Source organism: Prionailurus viverrinus, chromosome E3 (assembly GCF_022837055.1).
Source record: "Prionailurus viverrinus isolate Anna chromosome E3, UM_Priviv_1.0, whole genome shotgun sequence".
Lineage (NCBI taxonomy): Eukaryota > Metazoa > Chordata > Mammalia > Carnivora > Felidae > Prionailurus > Prionailurus viverrinus.
This window is the reverse complement of record NC_062576.1, coordinates 19662678-19687183: the sequence shown is the minus strand read 5'-3', so window position 1 is coordinate 19687183 and position 24506 is coordinate 19662678. Positions and strand designations below refer to the sequence as shown.

At 50.7% G+C, this 24506-nt stretch overlaps 1 protein-coding gene across 7 annotated transcripts in view; it reads right to left on the bottom strand.

Annotated features, from left to right (window-relative positions):
- Positions 1–24506, bottom strand: part of XPO6 (exportin 6) — a 104589-nt gene that overhangs the window by 5570 nt on the left and 74513 nt on the right. For all 7 annotated transcript variants that reach the window (XM_047839391.1, XM_047839392.1, XM_047839394.1 and 4 more), the window contains exons 12-21: positions 23527–23596; positions 17351–17510; positions 14298–14390; positions 11590–11734; positions 9444–9590; positions 8346–8535; positions 3859–4014; positions 2665–2779; positions 2310–2481; positions 819–980 (exon numbers count right to left, since the gene is read on the bottom strand). In XM_047839391.1, coding sequence (XP_047695347.1) covers positions 819–980; positions 2310–2481; positions 2665–2779; positions 3859–4014; positions 8346–8535; positions 9444–9590; positions 11590–11734; positions 14298–14390; positions 17351–17510; positions 23527–23596 — 1410 coding nt within the window. The remainder of the gene's footprint in view (positions 1–818; positions 981–2309; positions 2482–2664; positions 2780–3858; positions 4015–8345; positions 8536–9443; positions 9591–11589; positions 11735–14297; positions 14391–17350; positions 17511–23526; positions 23597–24506) is intronic.

The window sequence follows — 24506 nt, the reverse complement described above, 5'->3', positions numbered from 1 at the left end:
GAGACAGAGCATGAACAGGGGAGGGGCAGAGAGAGAGGGAGACACAGAATCGGAAACAGGCTCCAGGCTCCGAGCCATCAGCCCAGAGCCTGACGCGGGGCTCGAACTCACGGACCGCGAGATCGTGACCTGGCTGAAGTCGGACGCTTAACCGACTGTGCCACCCAGGCGCCCCTGTATTTATTTATTTTAATGTTTTATTTATTTTTGAGACAGAGAGCATGAGCAGGGGAGGGGTAGACAGAGAGCAAGACACTCCAGACACTCCAGCTCCAGGCTCCGAGCTGTCAGCACAGAGCCCGACGCGGGGCTCGAACTCACGAGCCGCGAGATCATGACCTGAGCCGAAGTCGGACGCTCAACCGACTGAGCCACCCAGACGCCCCCTGAATGACCTTTTAAAAATGCAGATCACTGGGTCCCTCTCCAAGGGGGAGTCTCCCCAAGTGACTCCACTCAGCTCCCAGTCAAGGAGGCCTCAACAGCTGTGCTGACGGCAGGCAGTCCCCTCGCACTTGGGAAAGACAAGTGCCAGCTGCCGAGCATACGCTAACTCATCCAACCTCACAATAAACCCATCAGATAAGCAGCATTCTCCCCACTTGATAGATGGGAGAGACTGGGGCTCCAAGAAGTTAATTAACTTCCTAGGTCACAAGAGGTAGTAACCAAGCTTCGACCCAAGACGACCTGGCTTCCCCACATGTCAGGGAAGCAAACCAAGGGACGGCCAGCCAGTGGCCCCAGCTGGTGTCCAGGATGAGGCCTGTTCGTCCCGGGATCACACGGCAGCCTCACCGGCTTTTCCAGCATGTTACCTGCATGATGGCACTGAACTGAGGCTCATTCTCCATCTGCTCCTCAGCGATCCCCCTCTGGACACTGGCCAGGACAGTGGACTTGAAGAAGTACCTCCAGTTGTGATGGAGCGTCCGGAACAGGAGCTCAAACAGCTCAGCCTTCACATCAGGGGAGGGGCGCTGTGGAGACACACAGACCCTCAAACCTTCCCTTCCTGCGGCTCAGGGGGGCCACACTCAGCCTCGGCTCCGAGCAGAAAGGAGGCCCGGGCAACGCCTGATAACAGCAAGCAGAGTGTCAGTGTCCCCCGACACTGCCGTCTGGTCCAGTCCCCTTCAGGCCAGCAGTTCAAACCAGGTATACTTCCGCAGAGACACGATGCCCAGGCCAGTGCCAGGGTTGGTGCCCTTTTTCTGAGGGAAACCCTCAGCCCTCTAAGCCGGGAAAAACGGCTACCAAATGGCAGAGCAATGAGTGACATGGGTTTCCTGTTTAGAAAGCAGCTGATCCGATTTGTCACCTCTTCTTGGCTATGTTGTTCCTTCCCCCAGGATAAAAACCGCTGTCCCAGCTAACCTGCTGACCCCATGCAAGACAAGTAAGAAGCTTTAAAAGCAGTTTTGCCGTCTACGGAAGAGGAGTCACAGAGCACCTGGAAGGCACAGAAAGCGTCAGGGGACCTCGGAGGAGGCAGCGTGTGGCGCTGAGCGCTCTCTGGGCCTGTGTCCCTGGTCATCGGCAGCAGGGTTCTGGGAGGAGGGGAGGCTCAGCAGTATTTTCTAACTGAACCAAAAATCTCCAAGTCATTGGAGGGCATGCCAGGTCACGGTATTCCAGATGTCTCTGTAGAATTCAAAACTGTAAGCCCCAGATATATTTAATTCAGCCTTGATTAAAATTAAATTGGGACCAGAGGGCACGAGCTCCCATGGCAGGAATCCTTACAGGGCCCAAGTGTGTTTAACGATGCAAAGCAACTCACTCACTTAAGCCTTAGTTGGGGGACTTAAAAAGGTTAGCTCTTAACTATCACATAAAATGTAGTTAAATTCACACTTATTCTGGATCTTGTCATGCTGAATGTAGGTTTTCTAAGGATGTGGAGTGTTTAACAACAAAACTTTTACATGGTTCCAAGCACTGGCCTCATATCCTTGAGACCGGTGCATGGGCTTACTAGTATGTCTTAACAAGTACGTCTTGTTACGGTGTTTGCCGGAGAAAACCACATATTCACCTAAAGTTAGAAGCTATTTGCCACGGAGACTGATCTTACTCGCCGACCAGCCTCGCACTTAACCTGCTGTGTTTTCCCTAGACTAGTTCCAATTAACTCGACCAACACAAAAAGACTGGACCAAGCTAAAGGCATTCTTTCCTGGAAAAATTTATTTTACAGAAAAATAACTAACAAGTGAGCTTTAAAACAGTGCATTTTCTTCACTATCTCGTTCCCTCCTCGGCTGCAGAAGCGAGGCAGCACAGGGGACCACCCCAGCCCCTCATACCTCGGCAATGATGGGATACACCTGCTCCATGCACAGGGAGATGATGCTGGGGAGAAAAGGCTTGAACACCTGGCCAGGCTCCTGGACCACCACCTGCAGGATCTTCAGGAACTTCTCCACCACCCGGCAGCCAGTGCTGCCTTCGTGAAGGATGCTCTCGGCCAGCTGTTCTCTGCAGACAAGGGGAAGCACGCAGTAGCCAAAGTAATGCTCTCTGGGGGGGCCAGCAGGAAAACCAACGCTCGCGGCAAGTGAAGAGAAAGGAGCAGAAAGTCCTAGGTTTTGTGGCCGGCCCCACCCTTCCTTGTCCCCTGGGAGTCTGGAAGCCACGGACAGCGGGTCTGTGGTTGGTTACCTGGTAAACATGTTGAGGAAGGTCTGGATGATCTGCTCCGTGAAAGGCACGCCCATCTGTACTCTAAGGCCTCGGAACAGAGTGAGGAAGAAGCTCAGCATCTCGTCAGTCACATCTAAGCAGAGGCACAAAGCGAACGGTCAGAGGCGTGAGCACACGAGGCTAAGTGGAAGCCCGGGGCCTGGCTGACCTCCTTTCTTCAATCTGCACTATCCTCTCTCCCGAAGGCTTCCTGCTGGAAGAAATTTCCCCAACACCATCGGAGCCGTGATGCAAAGCGGGAGATGACTGAGGACATGCTGGGACGACGGCTCCGGCCTCGCGAACCTCTGGCTCACAACGGCTCACTAGAGGAAGCGAAGGTCACCTCGAAGCCTCCCTCGCCAGCCGGCATCCAGCGACACCGAGCTTTCACTGCAGGTGGGTCATTTTGTGCTCACGCTGACGGAGCGATTCAACCGGGTCAACACCTGAGTGCTTCTGCCATTTCACTCTCTGATCGCTAATCCCCACACTTGGGTCAGAGGTTAAGTGGCTGAAAATGGATAATGACGGTGTATTCAGGCTGCGTGGCCCTCTATTATTAATGGTCCATTATCATTAATGGACCAATAATGGGACTAATTGCCGAAAACGTTGGTTACGTTTCCTCCGGCTCCACTGGCAGATCCCAACGATCATCTCGTACAGTGTTCTGGCTCTAACCTCACACACTCCGCTTACAAGAGGCAATCAGTGAGTGCTTGCTGACTGACAGGCCCCAATAGTCCTCTCCGAAGACTGACGAGGCTGCTGCAAACGCTCTCCCGAGAGCCAGAAAGAGCCTCTATCGGGTGAGGGAGGGAACCATGTCGGCAAAACCCACCTTGCCATCTAAGGAAATACGCGGCACTCGTGGGAAAAAGTTCCTTCCCCTCCTTTACAGAGCCCCCTGCACCTCACCACTCGTGGCCACGCTGGGAGAAGGCAAAGACTTAGAAGCGAGCCCCAGGTAGACGCCCCAAGTGACTCCGGACCACACGACACAGGCGCAAGGCCCAGGTGAGGGCTCCACGGGGCCTCAGCCCCCCTCCCCCCACCACGAGCGTCCCTGCCCTCTGCCTTCAGAACCCGGGCCCGCACCGCCAGCTCCTTGTGTTCTGCCGAGCCGAGCAGTCGCTGTGGGCCTTGCAGGCGCCTGCCAGCAGCTCCTACCTGACTGGTGGATAAAAGCGGGAAAGAGGGCCAGGGAGACTTGCACGGATTCCTGCAGCGACTGGTAGCAGATCTGCCGGGACTTGGTGGACTCCCCGGAGATGCTGTCCACGATGTCTTCTAAAACACTGAGCGTCTGGTGGATAATCACTTTGGCTGCAAATCGAGATTCAGTGCATGTTATGACTTGTCGGAGGATAAAGCAGGGGGCCAGGGAATACCCGGGAGGGGGCGAGATTCGCAGAAGTATTCGGAGGGCAATCGCAGAAACCCTGCTGAACGAACACAGTCTCTCTTCATGGGCTTCTCCACCTCTCCCGTCTCTCTCTCCCTACACCCTCTTCTTTCTTCTTTTCTCCGCCAGGACTCTGGCTGCCTGCTTGCTCAGATTTTTGCCTCTCTTCTGCCTCCGTCCACCAGAATCAAGGCCACCCAGAGGAAAAGATAAAACGTGGCCCCCAGTTAGGTGTCTAGATTCTGAGACGGTGAACAGACGGGTGAGACTGGGCGTCCCAAGGTAATCACCCCAGGCGAGAATGGACAGATGCAGATCAGACACCCCTTCCACCCGACGTGTACCTCCCCGCCTGGCGATCGGCAGCAGCACCCCGCTGGCCCACCTACTGCTGCTACGTTCGTGAATAAACTGCCTGTTCGCCCCTTATCCTACTGGGCCTGGGGCCTGACGATATATATGATTATTATGGTATCATATGATGTTATCAACAACATACGCTTCTAATGAGACCCTGATGTAAACGCGATGCCTTCAGGGAACACAGAGAAAGCAGAGGTGGTGGCCAGCAAACGGGCAGGAGCTCAGAGGACACGGAAAGGGCCCTGATCAGAGGTGCCGGATAGGAACCACAGACGGGCACTTGACGGCCCTACACCCAGACAGGCTCCTTGTCAGTACACCGGGAATAGCCAACAGCCCCACCTTCACGGGGCTGCCGCGAGGATGAGAGACAAGGTTAAGAACGTGTCTAGCCCAGTGCCTGGCACATCGGAAGGTCCAGCACAGGGAAGCTGTCACCATTCCTCAGCACTGGTGGGGCTGGCTCCTCCCCTTAGACACGGAGCTTCCCACCGGCTGCCCTAAGAAGCACCCCCATGGCTCAGCCTGAGCTCAGCAGACTCAACGCTGGCAGAGCTCCAGAGGGCGGAACCAGAGCTGGGCTGAGGGCTGGCCTCTACCTGGTGGGGCTCCCTGGGTCGCCCTGGCCCCTCAAGCTCACCAGCCTCTGCGGCAGCTGAAGCAGCTTCCAGAGAAACGTAAAGCAGAAGGAATAGATCTAGAGGAGCAGGTTTGACTCCTGACTCCACTAGATTCTGTCTCCTCATCTGAAAACGTGGACAGAGAGAGACCACCACCTCACTCAAAGGACTGAGCATGAAAGAGAAGAATGGCTCACGACGGGCCTGCTTCTCTAACGGCCAGCCACGCGGACCTCGGCAAGTGCACACAGGGCACACGCATCCCATGGAAGGAGCCCCTCCCTCACAGCTGCTACAAGGACCGGGGCCAGGAAACTGCACTCGGGTCAGACGTTTCTCCAAGACGACACAAGGCACAGGGAAAGCAGTTTAGGGGGAAAAGCCAGTAGAGTTAAGAGACCAGAACTTGACCTCTGATGTGTAAGGAAACTGAAATAAGAACCAAAGCATATTCACAAAAATGTACAAGAGCAAACGGAAAGCACCGTTAAATATGTAGTAACAGGAGAGATACATAAAGTGTGATACCTTCCATGGAATAGGATGTTATCAAATCATTAAAAACAATGCTTTTCAGAACAAAGGGGTGATGTCGTGCAGGACAAGGATCTGGAAGCATTCAGAACCAGATCTGACTCCCGACCCCACCACCTTCTCTCTGATCCTGAGCAACCTACACCTGCTGAGCCTGGTGGGGGAGGGCGCTTCACAATGGAGAGACTGGCAGGCACTGCTCAAAGCAAGTGATCCCATGCCAAAATGGGACACACAGAAGTGACACAATGGGAGGTACACGTCACTGCCCAGGTGGTATTCACACCCCAACTGCTGGAAACAATCAGACAGAAAAGATTATGGGACATTTTACATGGAAATGGGTTTGGACTCTTCAAAACTGTCAATGTCAGAAGAAACAAAAAACCAGGAATAGTTTTCTATATTAAAACACTGAAGAGGGGCACCTGTGGCTCAGTAGGTTGAGCGTCCAACACTTGATTTCAGCTCAGGTCTTGATCTCACAGTTCGTGAGATGGAACCCCATGTCGGACTCTGCACTCACGGTGCAGAGCCTGCTTGGGATTCTCTCTCACCCTCTCTCTCTGCCCCTCCCCCGCTGCACTTGCTCTCTCAAATAAACAAACAAACAGAGATGTGACAACCAAACAGAACACAAGCTCCTTGACTGTATCTTGGACTTTTTAAGAAGCAAAAAAGGCCACTTTGGTAACACCTGGGGAAAACCTGAACATGGTCTATGTGTTAAATGACATTACCGTAATGTCACAACTTGGCTGTATTTGTGGTGTCTGGGTTACAGGAGAGAACACCTTGTTCTCAAAGACAAAGGTTAAGGTGTCAAGGATAAAGTGTCGGTAACTTCCTTTATTTAAAGGGCTCTGCTAAAAAGAGGAAGTGTGTGGGGAGGTGGGAGGAAACACGAGTGTGGCAAAACACTAACAAGTGGTAAATCCTAGTGAAAGATACACGGTTGTTCCTTTGCTTCATCCTTCAACTATTCTGTAGGTTTGAAAACTTTTCAAAGTACTAAACTGGGACGGGAAAAAACACTCCAGGCCTGGATTTGATCACTTGCGGCAGGAGGAGAAGACGAACCTCACAGGGCTGCAGGGAGGACCGCACGACGTAACGTACATGAAGTTCTGGGACCCCGCCTGGCACGCAGCGAACACCCCACAGACATTACTCTAAGTCTGTGCACCGTGGGAACCATGGGTTCCATTCAGCAAATAGTTCCAGCAGGTGGTGGCACCCGCTCTGCAGTGAAGCCACGGCCGCGGAAGCGTATGCTCTGGCCAAAGAAGAGTGAGCGGAGATACAAATGATGGGTGTCACCTGCAGACCGGTGCTTTAAGAGCCACTGCACAAGCCCCCACGTCCCCGTCCCCGTGTAAGCACAGACTGCGGGGCGGCCTTCAGCGGCCCGGGTCGCTGAGTCGCCAGGAAAATAAGCAGGACGCTCTCCAACCCCCGTGGCCCCAGCCGAACACGCAGTGTGAGCGAGAAATACATCTTTCTCCTGGATTAAGCCACTACGCTTTGGGCACTGTTTGTTACCACGGGGCAAACCTACCCAACCCATGCTGGCTGACTGACATAAGCACGTGTAAAATAAAGAGGCAAAAGACCACTAGATTTTCCGAAACACGACTCCACACTAGCTGTGTGTAACCCCTGCGCCAATGACCTCCTCTTACCCGAGTTTCCCCAGGGGTAAAATCAGGATAATCAACAGTGCCTAACTCGTAGGCTGATGTGGAAATTCAATGAATTAGTGAATGTAAAACACTGAGAACCAGGACCAGGCAAACACCGGACCGTGAAGGCTGGTGCCGGCTCGGCCAGAGGTGTGATGGCGGGGAGAGGACCGCCCAGGCAAGGGCCCAGCGCTCAGTACACCCTCACGAGCTGCGCTGCTCCCATGCAGCTCCAGAACTAGAAGACACACTTAAACAGAGAATAAGGATGACAATGAGAGAATCAAAAGGGTGACTTTCTAAAATACTAAAACCAATGAGACTTAAGAGTTTTCCCCTTCTTTATACTATTCTAATATTTTTGTACAATAAGCATTATGGTAATGTCCCTGATTATGAAAATGATGTTTTTTTAAAAAATGCTGGTATTTATTGCTATGTTTGACATTTGTTGACATCCTATGTTATCAATAATGTTCCAATACTTTCTCACTGTGAAAATACTGTATTTTTTTAACATGTACTATAAAATTTGTACATCAGAGAAATCTGATGCCTTCTACTTGAACTGAGTTCTCTTGATTCATTTTTCTCTCCCTTTTTAATATAAATAATTAAACTTGAAGTGCCATTTGTGAAGATACCAAGTTCTTTCAAAGCCTCTGAAATACATGCATTTGGAAAAAGGTTAAAAATAGTTTCAAAAGACAGTTCTTAGATCTGCTCTTCCCAGTGAATTGCTTTGATTGCTTATATAAGTATCTGAAACGGATCAGTCCCTGTACATTTTTTTATCCAAGGAAGGCACCGCTGACGGTTTACTTATTTTTGACATTTTAACTAAGAGAAGGGGTGTCCCACATTCAGGAAATAGGTCCAGCTGACGCGTTCACAGAATTCCACAGAGAAGCGGTTTCTACCGCCGAAGGCTGGCTCTCCCGCTTTGCAGCTGAGGGACTACGGACAGATGAACGAATGCCTCATCGGCCACAAAGGAAGACAGCGCCTGGCCTACCTGTCTCCCCGGGCCGTCCCCGGCTCTGGGACACTTACTGTCATCCAGTGGCATCTTCCTCTGTGGGGCCGCAGCACTGGGTTTCAGATCGCGATAGTCCCGTGAGAGCGCGGAGATGAGGCTGGCGTGGTTGATGGAACGTACGGGCCACTGCTGCTCATTCTCAGGCAGGTTTGGCCACGGAAGCAGCAGGATGTTAGAGAGGGCTCGGCACACCAACACCTGAGCCTGGAAGAGACCACCCCCCCGCCCCAGGTATTCATCAGAGGGTTAAGAGCAACAGCCGCGGCACCGGACGCAGCCTGGGCACCCAGGGCACACGCGGAGCTCAGGCCTCCGGGCTCCTTTCTCACAGGCTGGGCCTAAGGCTTCGGTCCAAATCTAAGGTAAGGCAGGGAGGAAAGTGAAAGTGAAGCAAAAACACCACGCCTCGGTCCAGCGCATTCCATGCCCCATCCTGGAATGTCATTTCCCGGTGCTGTCACTGCCCCTGTACTCTGGTACCTGCAGCATTACAGGGCGGGGGAGTCACAGTCACTGCAGACGCTCGGTCTAACCAGTCCCTTAGCTGCTGGCTCCCAACACCCTCGGAGGAGCCGCTGAGAACAGGGCTGAGAGAGAGAGGCTGCCAGAGAACCTCTTACGATCAGTGTGCCTTTGGCACCAGGTCAAAAGCAATACTCTGCCACCCCGGGGGCTCCCAAGTAACTGCTCCGACTCCCCTCGGACACCACCTGTGTCTTGTTGGTTTTTAAACTTCCAGCCTGAGCCTCCTGAAGGATTTTGTGAAAATCCTTGTCTGGAGCTTCTCAACCCTAAGAAAACAAACGTAACAACGGACTGTTTTAAACCAAAAGGAATGCAAAGAAGACGCTGACACCAGCCAAATCGCTGGCTCTCAAAGCAGCACCACCTCAGCACCTATCGGGAGGGTCTTTTACATCCTAATCTGCACACCGCCCGACTGCGTCGGGAAGGGCCTGACGACAGAGCACGGAGGCTGCCCTAAGTGCCACCTGGGAGGAAACCGTCTCTGGCGGCACAGCCCGTAAGCTCTGAGTGCGAAAGAAAGGCCAGACTCCTCTTGCTCAGCCTCACGGCTCCAGGGCCCATGCAGCATGGCCCTGGGGTCTCACCTTATCGACGAGTCGCTGAGCAGAGGCATCGGTGATTCTGTTGAACACTTTCTGCACCGCGGGGATGCTGATCAGAAAGACAGGCCGCACGGTGGTGGCCAGTGAGACCAGTAAGTGGCACGCAGATAGCAGCAACTTGTCTTGGACCTGGAGACAGAAGAGAACATGTCGGTTCACTAGCTCTCCCGCGAGGCTGCGATTCGAAGAACCCTGACGAGGCAGTCACAAGCCAGATCTGCTGCCGGGCTGTCGTTCCACATAACTCAGGCTCTGTGTCCAAGAAGTTTCCGGGGACGGCGCCCAGCAACGAGGCACGCTCCTCTGTGCCACGTCGCAGCTCCTGACCTCACGCCGGGAGCGCCACCTCCAGTTCCTCCTGTCCTTAGTCGCTGGCACCTCTGGGTGCGATCGCTTCTCAGCTCCAAAAATTCCACGGCAGCCTCCTTGGCATGTCATTCAAACTACTCGGGATTGTTCACCTCACTCCTCCCGCTCCGACCAAGCCAACGTTTCTCTCCACCCGCCTTCCAACACTCAACCGGTCACGCCAGGCTCTCCTGCTTCCTCCCCTCCGCATGCCAATCAAAAACCTGGTTCAAGGACCATCTGCCCTTTTCAAATTAGCAAAAGAGAAAACTCTTTATAGATACGACATAATGCTGGTAAGACTGGTAAAAAACAGCACACCAAAGAGTCACGGGCATGCAGTTACTTTCGAAAGAAATATTATGAGAATTTCCTAGAACCACACATTATCCCTAACCTTTAACCTTTAATCCCGCTTTAAGAAAATCACCTAAAAGGATAAAGCTAAGTGCATACGTGCATTTCAGAATGATCTATGGTGATTTTTTTCAAATGCAGGCAACATTAAAGTCCAGCAATGGCTGGATACATCATAAATTATATAAATCCCTCCTCGTGGGATATTTTAACTCATTTACAAATTACAATTACAAACTGAACAAAACCTGGGGCACCTGGGTGGCTCAACTGATTAAGCATCTGACTTCCGCTCAGGTCATGAGCTCATAGTTCATGGGTTCGAGCCCCACGTCGGGCTCTGTGCCGACAGCTCAGAGCCTGGAGCCTGCTGCAGATTCTGTGTCTCCCTCTCTCTCTGCCCCTCCCTCGCTCACACACACACACACTCTCTCTCTCTCTCTCTCAAAAATAAACATCAAAAAAAATTTTTTAACAAGCTAAACAAAACCTTACGGAAATCAATACACTGTTAAGAGGAGGACAGAATGCTACGTAGGTTAAGACTACAAAAAGACAGGGCCCAGTTGGTTGCTTGCCCAACTCTTGATCTCAGCTCACGTCATGATCTCGTGGTTCACGTGACAGAGCTCCAAGTCGGGCTCTGCGCTGACAGCTCGGCGACTGCTTGGGATTCTCCTCCTTCTGACCCTCCCACACTTGCGCTCTCAAAGCAAATAAACTTAAAAAAAAAAAAAAAAAAAAAAAGACGAACACCTATATGCTCCATAATATAAACTGATGGTTTTCTCAAAGGACAGCTGAGTAGAAGCTGTCAAATTTACTTGGATGCACCTTTAACCCAGTAAATCCACTTTCCGGAACCCATCCTACAAGGATGTACATACCAAGAACTAATTTCCATCAACAGGAGAATTATAAAACATTCCCACTACCAAACAGCAGTGTTTTAGAATGGGGGATTAAAGAGTACCATAAATTTTCGGTCTATAATTTAAACAGTGTTGAACTTCTTCACAATGAGCATGCATTCATGTGGGACTAAGGTTAAAAACTTAAGCTACCTTTGAGTTTATATGGACCACAGCTCAAAAGGAACATGAGACGACACATGGTTCTATGGTAGTGCAGAGAATTATGGGTCTAACACCATGCGATATTTTGATTTTATAATAAGTGGGTATGTGGACAAAAGGACAAGGACTTAGATACAGAGTGTAGCCCTTGGGGCGCCTGGGTGACTCAGCTGGTTAAGTGTCCGACTCGATTGCGGCTCAGGTCACGACCTGGAGGTCCGTGGGGCCAAGACCCACGTCAGGCTCCGCGGTAACGGTGCGGAGCCTGCTCGATGTTCTCCCTTGCCCCCCCCCCCCCCCCCCGCAATAAACAAACTTAAAAAGCGTAGCCCTTGCTGCCTTAGGACCTTGGTGCTGATCAGAGGTGTGACGGCATCCATGGTGGTGGAGACGAGCGTAACAAACTGCTGTGTGTTCTGCCGATGAGCTTCACTGCAGTACTGCGCTAGCCAGTGAGAGTACGCCTGGAGAGCAGCCAGGGACTGGGCGTGCCTGCAAAGGGGAGAGAAGATGCGATTTCAAAGGTTAAGGTCAAGACACATGAGCACCAAACTTGTGTCCACAGCCACGCGAGACGGCACAGAAATCACGTACTCGCTCAGGTAGGACCTAAAAATCAAAACTCATCATCTAAATGTTGCCACCACTGCCTGTGACACAGAAAGCAGTCAGTTCTCTATGAAGCTACGGCTCCTTTTAGTGGACAACGAATTTTAGGAAACAAGAGCCTGGGGACTTAGGGGTCTCACCGCTCCTAGGACCTTTTAGGGGACAGAGCTAGGATTCAGGCAGACACCACGTGGAAATCAAACTGGTCGCCACCAACCGGGCGGGCAAGTTGACCTCAAGCGCCTCAGACAGGACACAAGAAGGGCACACCGCCACCTATCTAGTGTTCTCGCTAAAAATGTTGACCATCGATCTCATACGGATCGACAGCCAGACAAATTTCGATTTTTAAGATTTTCCTTAGGAAAAAAAATTAAGAGGGTGCCTGGGTGACTCAGCCGGTTCAGTGTCTGACTCTTGATGTGGGCTCCAGTCATGACCTCACGGTTTGTGAGCTCAAGGCCCGCATCAGGCTCCGTGCCGACAGCGCAAAGAGCCCGCTTGGGATTCTCTCTCTCTCCCTCTCTCTCTCTGCTCCTCTCCCGCTTGCACTCTCTCTCTCAAAATTAAGTGAACATTTAAAAACAAAAAAATTAAGACCTAAATCTCCCCAAAGCTCCGTTTCTCTTTCCCTCATCTGACTCTCCTCCTTTCCCTCCCTCCCACCAACATGTACAATCTGGGGAGCTGATCTAGATTATGGGAGAGAAATGTAGTATGGATTCATGATTAGTTAGACATTGGATCCAAAGAAAGAAGGACACTTCTGAGGCAACTGGAGAAATCAGAGTATGGAAAAACATATACATATACACTCTTAAAAACCCCAGATATTACGGCATCCGTGAAAGTCTCAGAGTAGTGATAATGGTATTATGGTTATGTAGGAGGAGGACCTTGTTCCCAGAGATATGTGCTCAAGAGTTTATAGGTGAAGTGACACGTTTGCAATTCATTTTCAGTTTACTTACAAAAAAATAGTGTGTGTGTGTGTGTGTGTGTGTGTGTTCACCTGTATAAACAAAAAGGAAGTGTGAGAAACAAAAGCAAATGTGGCAAAATATCTATAACTGATGAATCTAGCTTGAGAGTATAGGGTGTTCATTCTGTTTTTCCCCTTTTCTACAGGTGTGAACTTTTTCAAGCCGTTATTTTGTATTTTACATTTAGAATGCACTGACTGTTTTAACTTTTAGCTCTGAAAGTCGGCCTTTGGAGTCTAGGACTTTTAGTCAATCTATCAAATTTACAGAGCTCCATAAGGCTTAAAGGGAGGGGCTCCAAAACTTCCTGAAATTGTGTGCAAGATGTTGTGTTTATGAGCAAATTAGCATTTTTCTCGGCAGAAGCTTCACAGCTTTCTCTAATCTCGAAAAGGAAAAGTATATATATATATATGTATATGTGTGTGTGTATATATACACACACACACACACACACGTATACACACACACACACACACACACACACACTCTGAAAAAAAAAACCTAAACCACTAAAGTAACACATAAGACTCTCTTTCTATCATGTACCTAATTTGCAGCTTAAGAACTGCTCCGGAACAGGGGTCAGCAGACTTTTTCTGCAAATACCAGAGTGAAACTATTTTAGGCTTTGCAGGCCACACACACTGTCACAGCCACTCTGCCGCTGCGGCACAAAAGTAGCATAGATGATACGTAAATGGACGGGCCCGGCCGTGCTCCAATCCTAATTTACAAAAGCTGGCAGTGGGCTGGATTCGGTACAGGCCATAGTTTGCCAATGCCCGCTCCGGTCCAGAGCAAGCCTTCCAAGGCAGTGTGATCCCTGGGATGTGGCCCCGCCTCCAGTCTCCATTCTGCTGTCCCTTCCGTAGTCACTTTCTTAATAGCTCCCCACCATCCTGAAAGCTTCTCAAAGTGTGGTCCCTGAATGTTCTTCAGAATCGCCCGAGGTCTTGCATAATCCGCAAATACCCGAGCCTTACGCATCCTGCTGTAGTCAGAATCTCTGATGGAATGTGTTCCCCAAGTAATTCTCTGGGCCCTACAGGAAGTCACTGGCCCACAGGAGAAGTCACTGGCCCACAGGAGAAGATTCACGGCACTCGAGCTGTTTCCACCATAGTCCTACCGTGCCTATCCGGCCTCATCTCCCATCACACAAACCACACACCACCCCCTAATCATGGGGCTCTGCAACACATCTTTGTCTTGGCTCATGCTGTTCTTTCTTCCTGAAATGCCTACCCCACATACCCTCTGCTCCCAGCTCTCATCTGCCTGATGAATTCCACTTACTCCAACCACCCCTGCCCCCAATCAATCTTTCTCTCTGCCTAGGCTTGGAGGAGGGAGTTTTTCTCCTCTTCATGGCAGGCACAACTGTTCCTTTCTATCCAGAAAATTCCTGGGGGCGACAAGGTCCCTCCTGAGAACGCACAAACAGCTAACTCTGTACTTACACATCAATGAGGTCAGGTTTCAGTACTGACGGCACAGCAGTTTCAATGTTGTACAATTTTATCTGAGATCCATACAGAGTGACTTTGACCAACCTGTTGGCAAAGAAGCAGGTAAGAGAAAACATTCAGCTTATGGGCTAACATAGACAAAATGGACAAGGTACCAACAAAGGTCCCAAAGACAGACTTTTTTCCATCCAAAGAAGAATCAAGACCAGACCTTCAATTTTATCCCAAAGATACCTGAGATGCGCATGAAGATTTATATAAAGACACTAACTAAAGCTGACTTACAGAATAAAAAAATTTTGTACGCAAAATAAATATCTAACAGGGAAATATAAGATGATAGAATATATACAGTAAAAGTGACTAAGAAGTAAGTATTTCATGGTGTGTATTTTACCACAACGAAAAAACACTGGACAAGAAGTAAATGTTTCAGGTAGACAGATATATGACAAAGAAAATACAGCAAAATGTTCACTGTAGAATCTAGGTGACAGGTATATGGGTGGTCCCTGTATAATTTTTCAACTTTCCTGAAGATTCGAAGATGTTCATGATAAAATGTTTGGGGGAGAGGGCAGGGCACAAAGCAAAAAAGGTTTTAGAACAAATTGAAGGGTTTTTGACATGAAGCACAATCCTTCCAGAAGCAAGCTGCTGCGCCCACTGGTGGCCCAAGGGCTCACTGCACGCAAACAAGCCTTCAATCCAGTAACTGAGAGGCGGCTGCACAGAGAAAACGGAAAATGCCTCTTTCGTTAGAGATGGATGCTCCTTCCTGAGCAAAGGGAAGAAGCCGGAGACGCGGCGAAGTTCTCCCCGGGCCTGCTCTTTAAGGAAGCCTGGGAGCAGCTCTGAGGCGGGCGCCAGGGAAGACAATGGGTGTTTCTCTCCCTCGGTGCCACGGCACAGAGCTTCTCAAACTTCACCGAGCGGAAGACTCAACTGGGGAACCTGTCACAGTGCAGGCTCCCTGGTCCAACCCCACAGACCGACCCTGCAGCTGCGAGGAGGAGCCTGGAAATCTGCATCTCTGGAAACATCCTGGGGCTCCGTGCGCGTGGACCACACTCTGGAAAGTGCTGCTCTCTGAAGGGACCAGAAAGCGGGACTTCACTAGAAAACCACAAGCTTGAGTCCCAAAGTAACGAGGGTCAGGAAGCAGTCAGAAAGGGAGGGTGAAAGTGCCAAGGGTTCTCGACTGGAAGCTCTGGAAAGGGGCCGGGGTGATAACGTAAGCGACGTACCAACATGCATCTGGCGTTTAACTCTTTAAACTGTTCTCCATTCTTCACATTCACATAGTAGGTATACATTTATTTAGTGGCACTGAATACACACTCCGAGCGTGCAGCCACCCGCTCCTGTCTCCTTTACCTTTTCATCCTATAAAACTCTAAGTCTGGACCCACGAAAGAACAACCCCATCCCCCGCCGCAGCCCTGGCCACCGCCATTCCCCTTTCCCTCTGGTCCGGACTATTCCATGGGCCTCACGTTAAGTGGAGTCACCCTGTGTTTGACTTTACATTCCGCTTTCGCGTTCCCCAGCATCCTTTAGTGCTACTCTACACAGAAAATGGGCTTCTAAACGTGTCTTTTACGATTTCTACGTGCAGCAGTTTAGCTAGGAAGTTTATTGTGTGGAGCCTGAGTGAAAAGCCGGCTAATCACACCAGCTATGAAGATCAAATAGTCGTAACAAGGAGCCTTCTCTCACACTTTATTCTGAATGAAGACAAGACTGCAAAGTACCTGTAAGTACTGAGCCTCAAACCTAAAAGCAGTGCAGAAAGACGTATATATAAGGACCTATGAGCTAATGACGCAGGAACTCTGAACTCTGAAAAGATACAGATTTCAAGGAGGAAGAACGCGTCCCATTCCGCTAACCGTCAGTGGAATGGGAACAGGCCTCACCCAGGACGGCGAGGAAGGAGGATGCTGGAGGTTACAGCTCTGTGGTGTGGCGAGAGCACAGCATCTGGACTCAGGAAGATGGTCAAAAACCCATATGCTCCCTCTTGTGAAGTGTGGCCTGAAGAGAGGCACTCACCATCTCTGGGCCACGGTTGGCTCACAGGGAACGTGACATCCCCATCCCCCAAAGTAAAGAATGAAATGATACGTGCAAAACCACTTTGAAAGTTTCCTACCACGTGCTACTTTTACTATTTATTGATATTAATCTGGCTTTTAAAGATTGATTCAAAACTCTTTGTTTTCTCTGCTTTTAAGCTAAGAGTAAACAGTTAAAGACGACTCTGGTGCGCAAGTCACCAGGCTTGGGGCTTGGTTTCGCTTGGCGTGTTATCAATGATACGGCGAGTGGGCCGGTGAAAGAGTCCGGTGGCTCAACTGTGGGCTGGACCCACATCTGCCCAATTTTGATCTAATCAATCCACCGGTTACCCTGAAACAGTCTGAACCTCCAAACACATTGAAGCATCTGACTGGTTAAGTGCCTGAGTTCGTGGGAGGGGCGCAGGGAGAATGGGGCAGCCAGGAGCGGTCCTCAACACACGCAGCCATAAACCCGAGGAGGGACCCGAGGGGAGGGGTAATGACAGAAGCCTGGTGGTGGAGAGGTTGGGAGCCACCTCTCCGGTCAAGCTTCAACTCCTCAGGACCCTCCCAGGGCTGGAAAAAGTCCCACCTCTAGCACCTGGCTGTCAGATGCCGACGGACTACCTGTTTGTCCTTCCACTCCCAGGGCTTTCCCGGTGTCTCTTCACCTGTGGGCAGAGACAGAAGACTGACCCCACGTGGCTTCTTCCGGGACTAACCCTGCCTTCTCATCCACAGACCCAATCTGCAATGAAGTGAACGGCCTACGTGTACAGGCTGCTAACCCCCGGCCGCTGAGCTAAGTGCCATATCTCGTGAACTCTCACAAGAAGCTACAAGGCACCAGGTCCCCTCCATGTCACAGCGAGGGACCTGAAGTCCAGAGGGGTCCGGTGGCCGCTCCGCGTCCGCCTTACAGCCGGCAGCACGCCGCCCTCACGCAAGAAGGAGCGGCGCCGTGACGTCACTCTGGCCTACCTCTCCACGACGGTGAGGGCGTCGCTGAACCGCGCCGCAAACACGTCTCCGATGAAGTACTCGGCCAGCCGGCCCACCGCCTGCAGGAGGGAACTCAGGTCTCTCAGGGAACAGTGCAGTCGCCGGCAGTCATTCTCCGCTGTGATGTTCAACCTGTGGCCTGGAACGTAACACCGCAGGCGGTTTTCCACGGGAAGGACGCGTTTAGTTACCACTACGGACAACAGCTCCTACAGGCAAGCTACATTTAGCAAAACCAGTTGTTGAAACACAGCAACTCACAGGCTGCTTCCCAGACACGAGCTGGGAAGATGGGCCCAGTCCTCCACGTCAACCTGTACCCACACGCACCCCGGGGCCAGAGAGAGGGACAGCGAGCGCAGACAAGAGGGACACACGGCCTGGTGTGCCAACATGGACGGAGCACCTGACGTCATTCCTCTTGTGACCCTGAGGTAGTGACACCTCCAATTTTGCACCCAAGGAAACCCACACAGGGAGGCCCAGCCACCCGCCCAATGCGGGTCCTATTTCTGGGGCAGAACCAGGCTAAGCCTCTACAGCTGCAAACCTGCCTGCCTTCTGCACGTGGCCTGTCACACAGAATGGAATCTCCCTGGGCTGACAGGATTCACCCCTGTTCAAAGAACCGGGGGTAGCTGGCACTCCACCCCAGAAGGTCTGCGGGTAGCACGGTCTAGAATAAAGGCACGGGGCCTGGATTCACAAGACAGGTGCCCTGCTACCCGCTGGCTCCGGGCCTCAGCAAACCCTTCCGAGTCTGGTTTCTTAAAGAGGAAAATAATGCTCCCATTAAATTCACTAGTGTAAAGGCAAAGTTAGAATGAACTATGAAGCATCCTTCCATGTTTTAAGAAACAGGTGTAACAAAAAACTTGTGATTTTCTACGGCCTGAGACTTTCTTACTTTTCCATACGGTTTCTTCAAGCCAAGTGATTTAGGTGCAAAGATGAAGGACAAAAACATCTTCAATTCAGCCCATCTCTTTGCCTTGCAGACCCCTCTCCCCACAAAGGTCCACAAAAGACAGTGAGAAGAGCCAAGCCAGGAGAGGGCGCTCTGAGTTGGACAGAGTTCTCCTCCTCCAGAGCCCCCTCCCTGCCCACAGGGCACCTACAAATCCTACCCCTCCCTAGATACCAGCCCCTTCCTGCGGCAATTTCAGGGGTTTACTCCGTTAGAAGAGAGGAACTGGCTAAGGGCAACCCTGCTCCCGTGGTGTCCCACAAGCGTCTTCCTAGAACCCAGACCTACAGATGCAGCTCCCCTTAAGCGAGTGTCAAACCCCCTGGGGCTCTTCCAGTTAAGGAAGGAGAACCCGGACCACTCCCCCCTCCCCCCGCCTCCATCAACACCAGGGCTCTCGTGACCTCACTGCCTCCCCACCCCCACCCCCCCGTTCCAATACCTCACCCGGACCCACTGTTAACCCCCAGTGCCTCAGGTCCCTGCCCGGACTGTCCACTGCATCCCTGACCACTCACGCCCTGTATGCTCTTCTCCAGATTCATATAACCACCACGTCTTCTGGGAGACCTTCTCTCCACATTGCCCGACAGAAGGAATGTGCTTCCCTCCTTTCCTGCATCCCCCTCCAGGGCACCTCAAGTACACATGCAGATAAACTAATGAGCTACAAGTCTCCTCACTGACCATGAACTCCTTCACGGGGAGGGGCTGTGGCCAACACTCTGCACAGCGCCTGGTACGGAAGAAGTGACCACAACGAACGAATGAATTAGATACGGCTGAATACAGAGCAAACTAGAGCAGTACAGGGAGGCTTGGGGAGCTTGAGGTCCTCGTACTGCCCTTGGGAATGTTCCCCTGATTATTTAAATGTGATTATGGATAAACAACACCTGTGGCGAGACAAACAGCAAAGGCTGCACACCTAAGAAATTGCCGGATGAAGCGGCAAGTTTGATGCCTCGGATCCTACGCCGGCTTCCACGTGATGAGGCTAGAAACAGACCTGTGACAGCCCCCAAGGGTAGGCATGGGTTTGGAAAAAGGTGTGGGTCACATCCCCAGGAGCAGGAGGACAAAAGGAAGGTCAAGGAAGGTCAAATCAAGGAAGGTCTTTACAGGGACAGAGCCGGTGACAAAGGCCAGCTTTGGCCCACCCCCGCCTTCCTCACCTGGTCCTCCACCCCCAGCCCCGCACAGAGAGGAGTGCCTCAGTGAGGAAAACACCAAGCGGTGGGATTCGCGGCCTGCAGGCACCCTGCCAAGGTCACTGGGGTGGGGGCCTAAGTGACCTAGAGTGAGCCAGCTCCTCTAGTCAGAGCAAGAGGACGACCACCCCACGCCAGCCAGATGAGCCCACAAAACAGAGAGAACCAAGAGGTATTTTTGATCACGCGAGAGACAACACTGCCTCTCCTCCTCTCCCAGCTAACAAAAGCACCACAATCACGCACTTTCTGAACGTCAAGGATTTTCAGGCTTACAGCTATATAACTGACTCCCAGGGTAAACTAAAACCTGTTTTCCTTTGCACACCAAGCTTTAGGGCTGTGGGAAACAAAGCCTTAAGAAAAATCTGCCCTGGAACTGGGTGCGGTGCTGCTAGTGTCGGCCGAAAAGAGACCAGCCTTTCTCTCCCCGGGGCAGCGAGGACAGATTCTGACTCCGCACTCGCCGCCCGCGCACCTTCATCGCCTCGCCCTCGCCCACGAGGCTCTCCACCCTGCCGACTGCTTCCCAACTTCTTGTGCCCTTAGGTTTACCCAAGAACGAGGTTCTTGAACAGTTTAAAACATGAAGGGAAACAAAAACCAAACCAAGATACCACCCTAAATCGGGTTTCCATTGGCGTCTGGGTCCTAACAGCCCTGGAGTCATCGTGAGCAGGCCTCCCCGCCTGCTCCTGAGTCCACCCGGCTACAGCCGGTGCGGGGCCTCCTCCCAGCCTCTCCCCACAAGCCTCTTCGGGGAGTCCTCCATGTTTAAACAGCTTGGCCAGAAACGACAGAGAAAAAGTGTCCCTCCCCCCACAATTCCTTATTGGCACCCCTGGTCCCACCCCGAGGGAAGAACACAAAACGAGCCTAGGCCTGCTTACGAATGGCAGCCTTGGGGAGAGGCAAAGACAGAGACTCTCCTCTCGGCTCAAATACACCCCTGCATCCCTTCATTTCCCGTGTCACCCTCTGGCTGAGAATCCCTGCCATCCTGCTCGTTCCCTTCTAAACCTGCCCGAATTTGTCAAAGAGCAGTACTTGGAATGAAAACCAGCTTAGGACCGCTGTGATTTTAAACTATCAGTTTGAACCATAAGAAACTGCTGATATGTGTCCACTTCTGACAGAACAAAACTGCATTTCCGTATAATTCAACTGAAGACACACGTACCATCTACAGCACGTGTCAATGCAAACTGTGACTGCTGCTTGCCTACTGTCTGCAAGACAGATAAGCACACAGGCAGGGGGCACCCCAAATTAAAATCTCTGCGCCCACCCCCGAGCCTAGAACCTTCACACCGCCAGCAGCACCAAATGCTGCAAGCAATCACCTGAGTTCCCACTGAGAAAGCCGTTCAGAACCACCCCCTTCTCCTCCTATTTGGCTAAGGCTTAGATGTCCGCCTAATAGCAAAGAACAGCCGCAAAGGGGAACCCTCAGAAGGACAGCACTGCCACATGGAGGTTTGCGGGACAGAAAACATCGCAGCCACACTGAAGCGCGATCTTCCATCAAGCAAGTCGCCCTGAGGCCATCTAGGTGCATGCGCTTTTTACCACGTCCAAAGGACGGCTCCCTGGCAAATCAATGCCCGGGGGGGAAAAACATCTTCATGTTAAATATAACTCAGTCTTCTTTTGTTGGGGGGGCTGCGGAGGTAGAGATGTGGAAATCCCCATTTGAGGAATTCTACTCTGAGAGAACAAGTAGGTCATAAATGAAGCCAAGCAGAACAAAGAACAGAAGAGACACAACAACCAAAGACGGGATCTTTCAAACCACAGACGGTTGAGAAAGATAGGCAATGTGGGCGAAGGATGACCTCCCAGGGGCAAGACCCGCACACAGCCACTGAGGTGCCACAGCGACCTCAGGCCTTGTCTCCGTCCTAATGAGGAAGCAGAGGCAGGAAGATCGGCAGCAGGTGTAAACAGTCAGTCTCCCGTCCATACAGCCTCCAGGGGAGATTCGAGAATTAAAAGCTGGTGAGAAGTAAAGCACATGAATGGAGGGGCCACCCTCTCAGAGGAAGATGCCACAGTTTCTGTTAAGAGGCAGGAAGGCTGCTAATCCAGCATGGAGGTTATTTGAGAGGTTAGATGGCCATGGGAACCAGGGAACAAAATGTATTCAGAGTTTCCATTTTTTAATAGGCTTTGCATTGGAAACTTGGCTTTGGAGCCACCAAGGGATGGGGGAATGCTTCGTCACGAATAAGAGAGATCGTTTTAAAACAGTAAGTATTTCTCCGGCCTGAGAGGAGTATGCACCAAGGAGCAGTGCTAGGGATGAGATTTATAAACGATCTGGAAAGGCCAGGCACACTGGGAAACCGCCAGTAAACGGGCTTCAGTGAGAACAGGTATATGATATTTCATTCAGGGAAAAATAAATCAGATTATCCTTCTTGGATGAGAAACTCTAAGTTACCAGTATGTCTCAGAAAAAGGATTTAGGGGTCGCTCAGATTTTTCTCCTCAAGACAGACTCAATGTAAGCTCTATGTAGGGGTCTATTTGGGGGGGTGGAGGAGTACATGCTCAATTTCTTAAAAGATCGAGAATAAGATCAAGACCAGGTCTTTAGCATGCTGAGTACATTCTAATTTGATGAGTGGCCCTGAGGGAGAGACCACCAGGGTACAATTTTCCCCAAGAATGGATGCTGGAAACGTGTGTAGCATTTATACAGTCAAATGATTTTTGTTAATGTTGACAGCATATTTTACAGGCATGTTTGCTTTGAAAAGTGATCTTTTTAAAGTTCTTTGTAAGCTGTTCTTAACCTATCTACAAACTTAGGGGCATGCCAAGTCCCATCAACCTCCTGGGGCCCAGCGGATTATTTAGAAGCTAATAATACAGTCATGGAAACAAACCGTCACAGGCCACCAAGAAGGGCAGCCCCAGACAGAGCCTCTCGTGGAGGCTCTGCCATGAATAACAAGCTCGCCCAGGAGATGGTCTCTACCCTGAGCGGCTCTGTGCCGGGCTGAGACAATTACACAGCAGAGGGGCTGGGGGCCGGGGCCAGGCAGGACTCCTGGAAGGAAAACACTGGGAAGAAGATGGGGGAGGCTGGAGGGATACGGGGAAGCATGGGTGCATTTGTAGGCACAAGAAGAAGTTTTTGGTGTTTTCAACTAGCTAGCAAAAAATGGACGGCAGATTTTAGTTCATTCAACTTTCTAATCCTTCCCTATTATACCATCTTGGGACAAAGTGACATCTCTGGACACCCATTTCCTCTTCCATAAAATAGGAGACCAGGACAGGTGAGAGAGTTAAAGACAGCGTAGGCAAAGAATACAGTGCCTGGCGTGTGACGTGTGTTCTACACAGGGAAGCTGTTACTGTTATCAACCAAACAGCCAAAAACTGCTGACCCTAAACCCCAAGCAGGTGAGTGAAGCCACCTACCAAGGGCAGCCCAAAGTCTTCCCAGCCAGCTGCAGCCAGGCCTCCCGCGGGCCAGCTACGGGAGGAGAGCTAACAGCCACGAGCTGTCGGCGTGTTCCCACACAGGTCGGCCGACTCCAGAGCCGCTCCTGGGTCCTCTTACTGCTTAACACCAGGGAGGAAAGAGCACACGGCAGCAAAGCCCAAAGCCATTTTTCCCTAGTGCGCTTGCTGGTTTCAAAGACATAAGGAAATAGCCTAATTGCTGGGTTTTTGTTTCTTTTTCCCCCTCTAAGTCCCCCCTCTTTGCTCCAAATCAGCTGCTTCTTTCTCACTGAAACACCTGTTCGGGATGCACTGTCACAGCCTCATCCTTTACCTCCCCCACGGTTCCTTTTTGTCATTGATTCTTTAAGAAAGTTTTCCGTTTAGAAGTGGGGAGAGACAGAGCGGCGGGGAGGTGGCAGTGGAGAAATCATGTTGCGACAGCAAAGAAGGCAATAATTAAATATTAGCCCGGTAGTTTTCTTAACGTCGGTTAAATTAGAAAATAAAAACCAGTTTACCTGACCCTGAAGTAACTATAAACTGCTGTAAACCCAGATAAACTTCTAAATTGTCCTGAAGAACTGGGAACTGAAAACAAAAAAACAAAGATTAAAAAAAAAAAACAAACATAAGTCCAACTTTTAACAGCATTTTAACGTTAAAACATTACAAGATCTATGGGGGGTGGGGAGGGGCATCAGATTAAAAATACCCTTTTCTCGGAGAACCTTTACTGCCAGCTAAGGAGTGGCTCCCTTCAGTGCCCTGCCTTCAACAATTTCTACAATTCACACCACCAATTAATGTTCGGAATCAGAAAAGAAAAAAACAAAAAAAAAACAAAAAAACCAACAACTTATCAGGTAGATAACTCTTTTCTAAACAAAGCAACGGATGCTGGGTTTGACTATTACGGTTCCTAAAAGAGGACGCCAAACCCCAAATGATCTACACCTTCTAGAGCTTAAAGACGGAACCTATCTCCCTTCAAATCCAAGGGAAATCCTATTCTGGAAAGAACTGTCAGATAATCTGCCTTTAATTTAAGTGCATGGCAGAGTGAAAAGACAGGCCCAATTTTTTAGAAGTCTGATTCCCTTACTCATTTGGCAGACAGGACCCTCATAACCAGAGCGATCAGTATCTTTTCTTTCTAAAGCTGCTAACTCACCGTTAGGACAAAGATCAGACTTCAATGTGACAGGTCCCTACGAAAGGCAGATGGCGAAACACAACAGAACTGTCTACAAGAGAACACAAGACCCCCCTCCCCCAAATCATCTTGTCCTTGAAGAAGAGATAGGCTTAATGAAATCTCCCCAAATAACAAGCACCACTGAGTGAAGGAAAGCGGTCCTTATGACTAAGATTCTAGCACATGAATATACGCAGAGTGCTAGCGACGGGCTTTACAAAGGCTCACTTTGCAGCAATGCGATCTTTAGCAGGAAGTCCTCTGCGTGGCCTGGTCGTTTCTGAGCTACTGATGCAGGCCTGA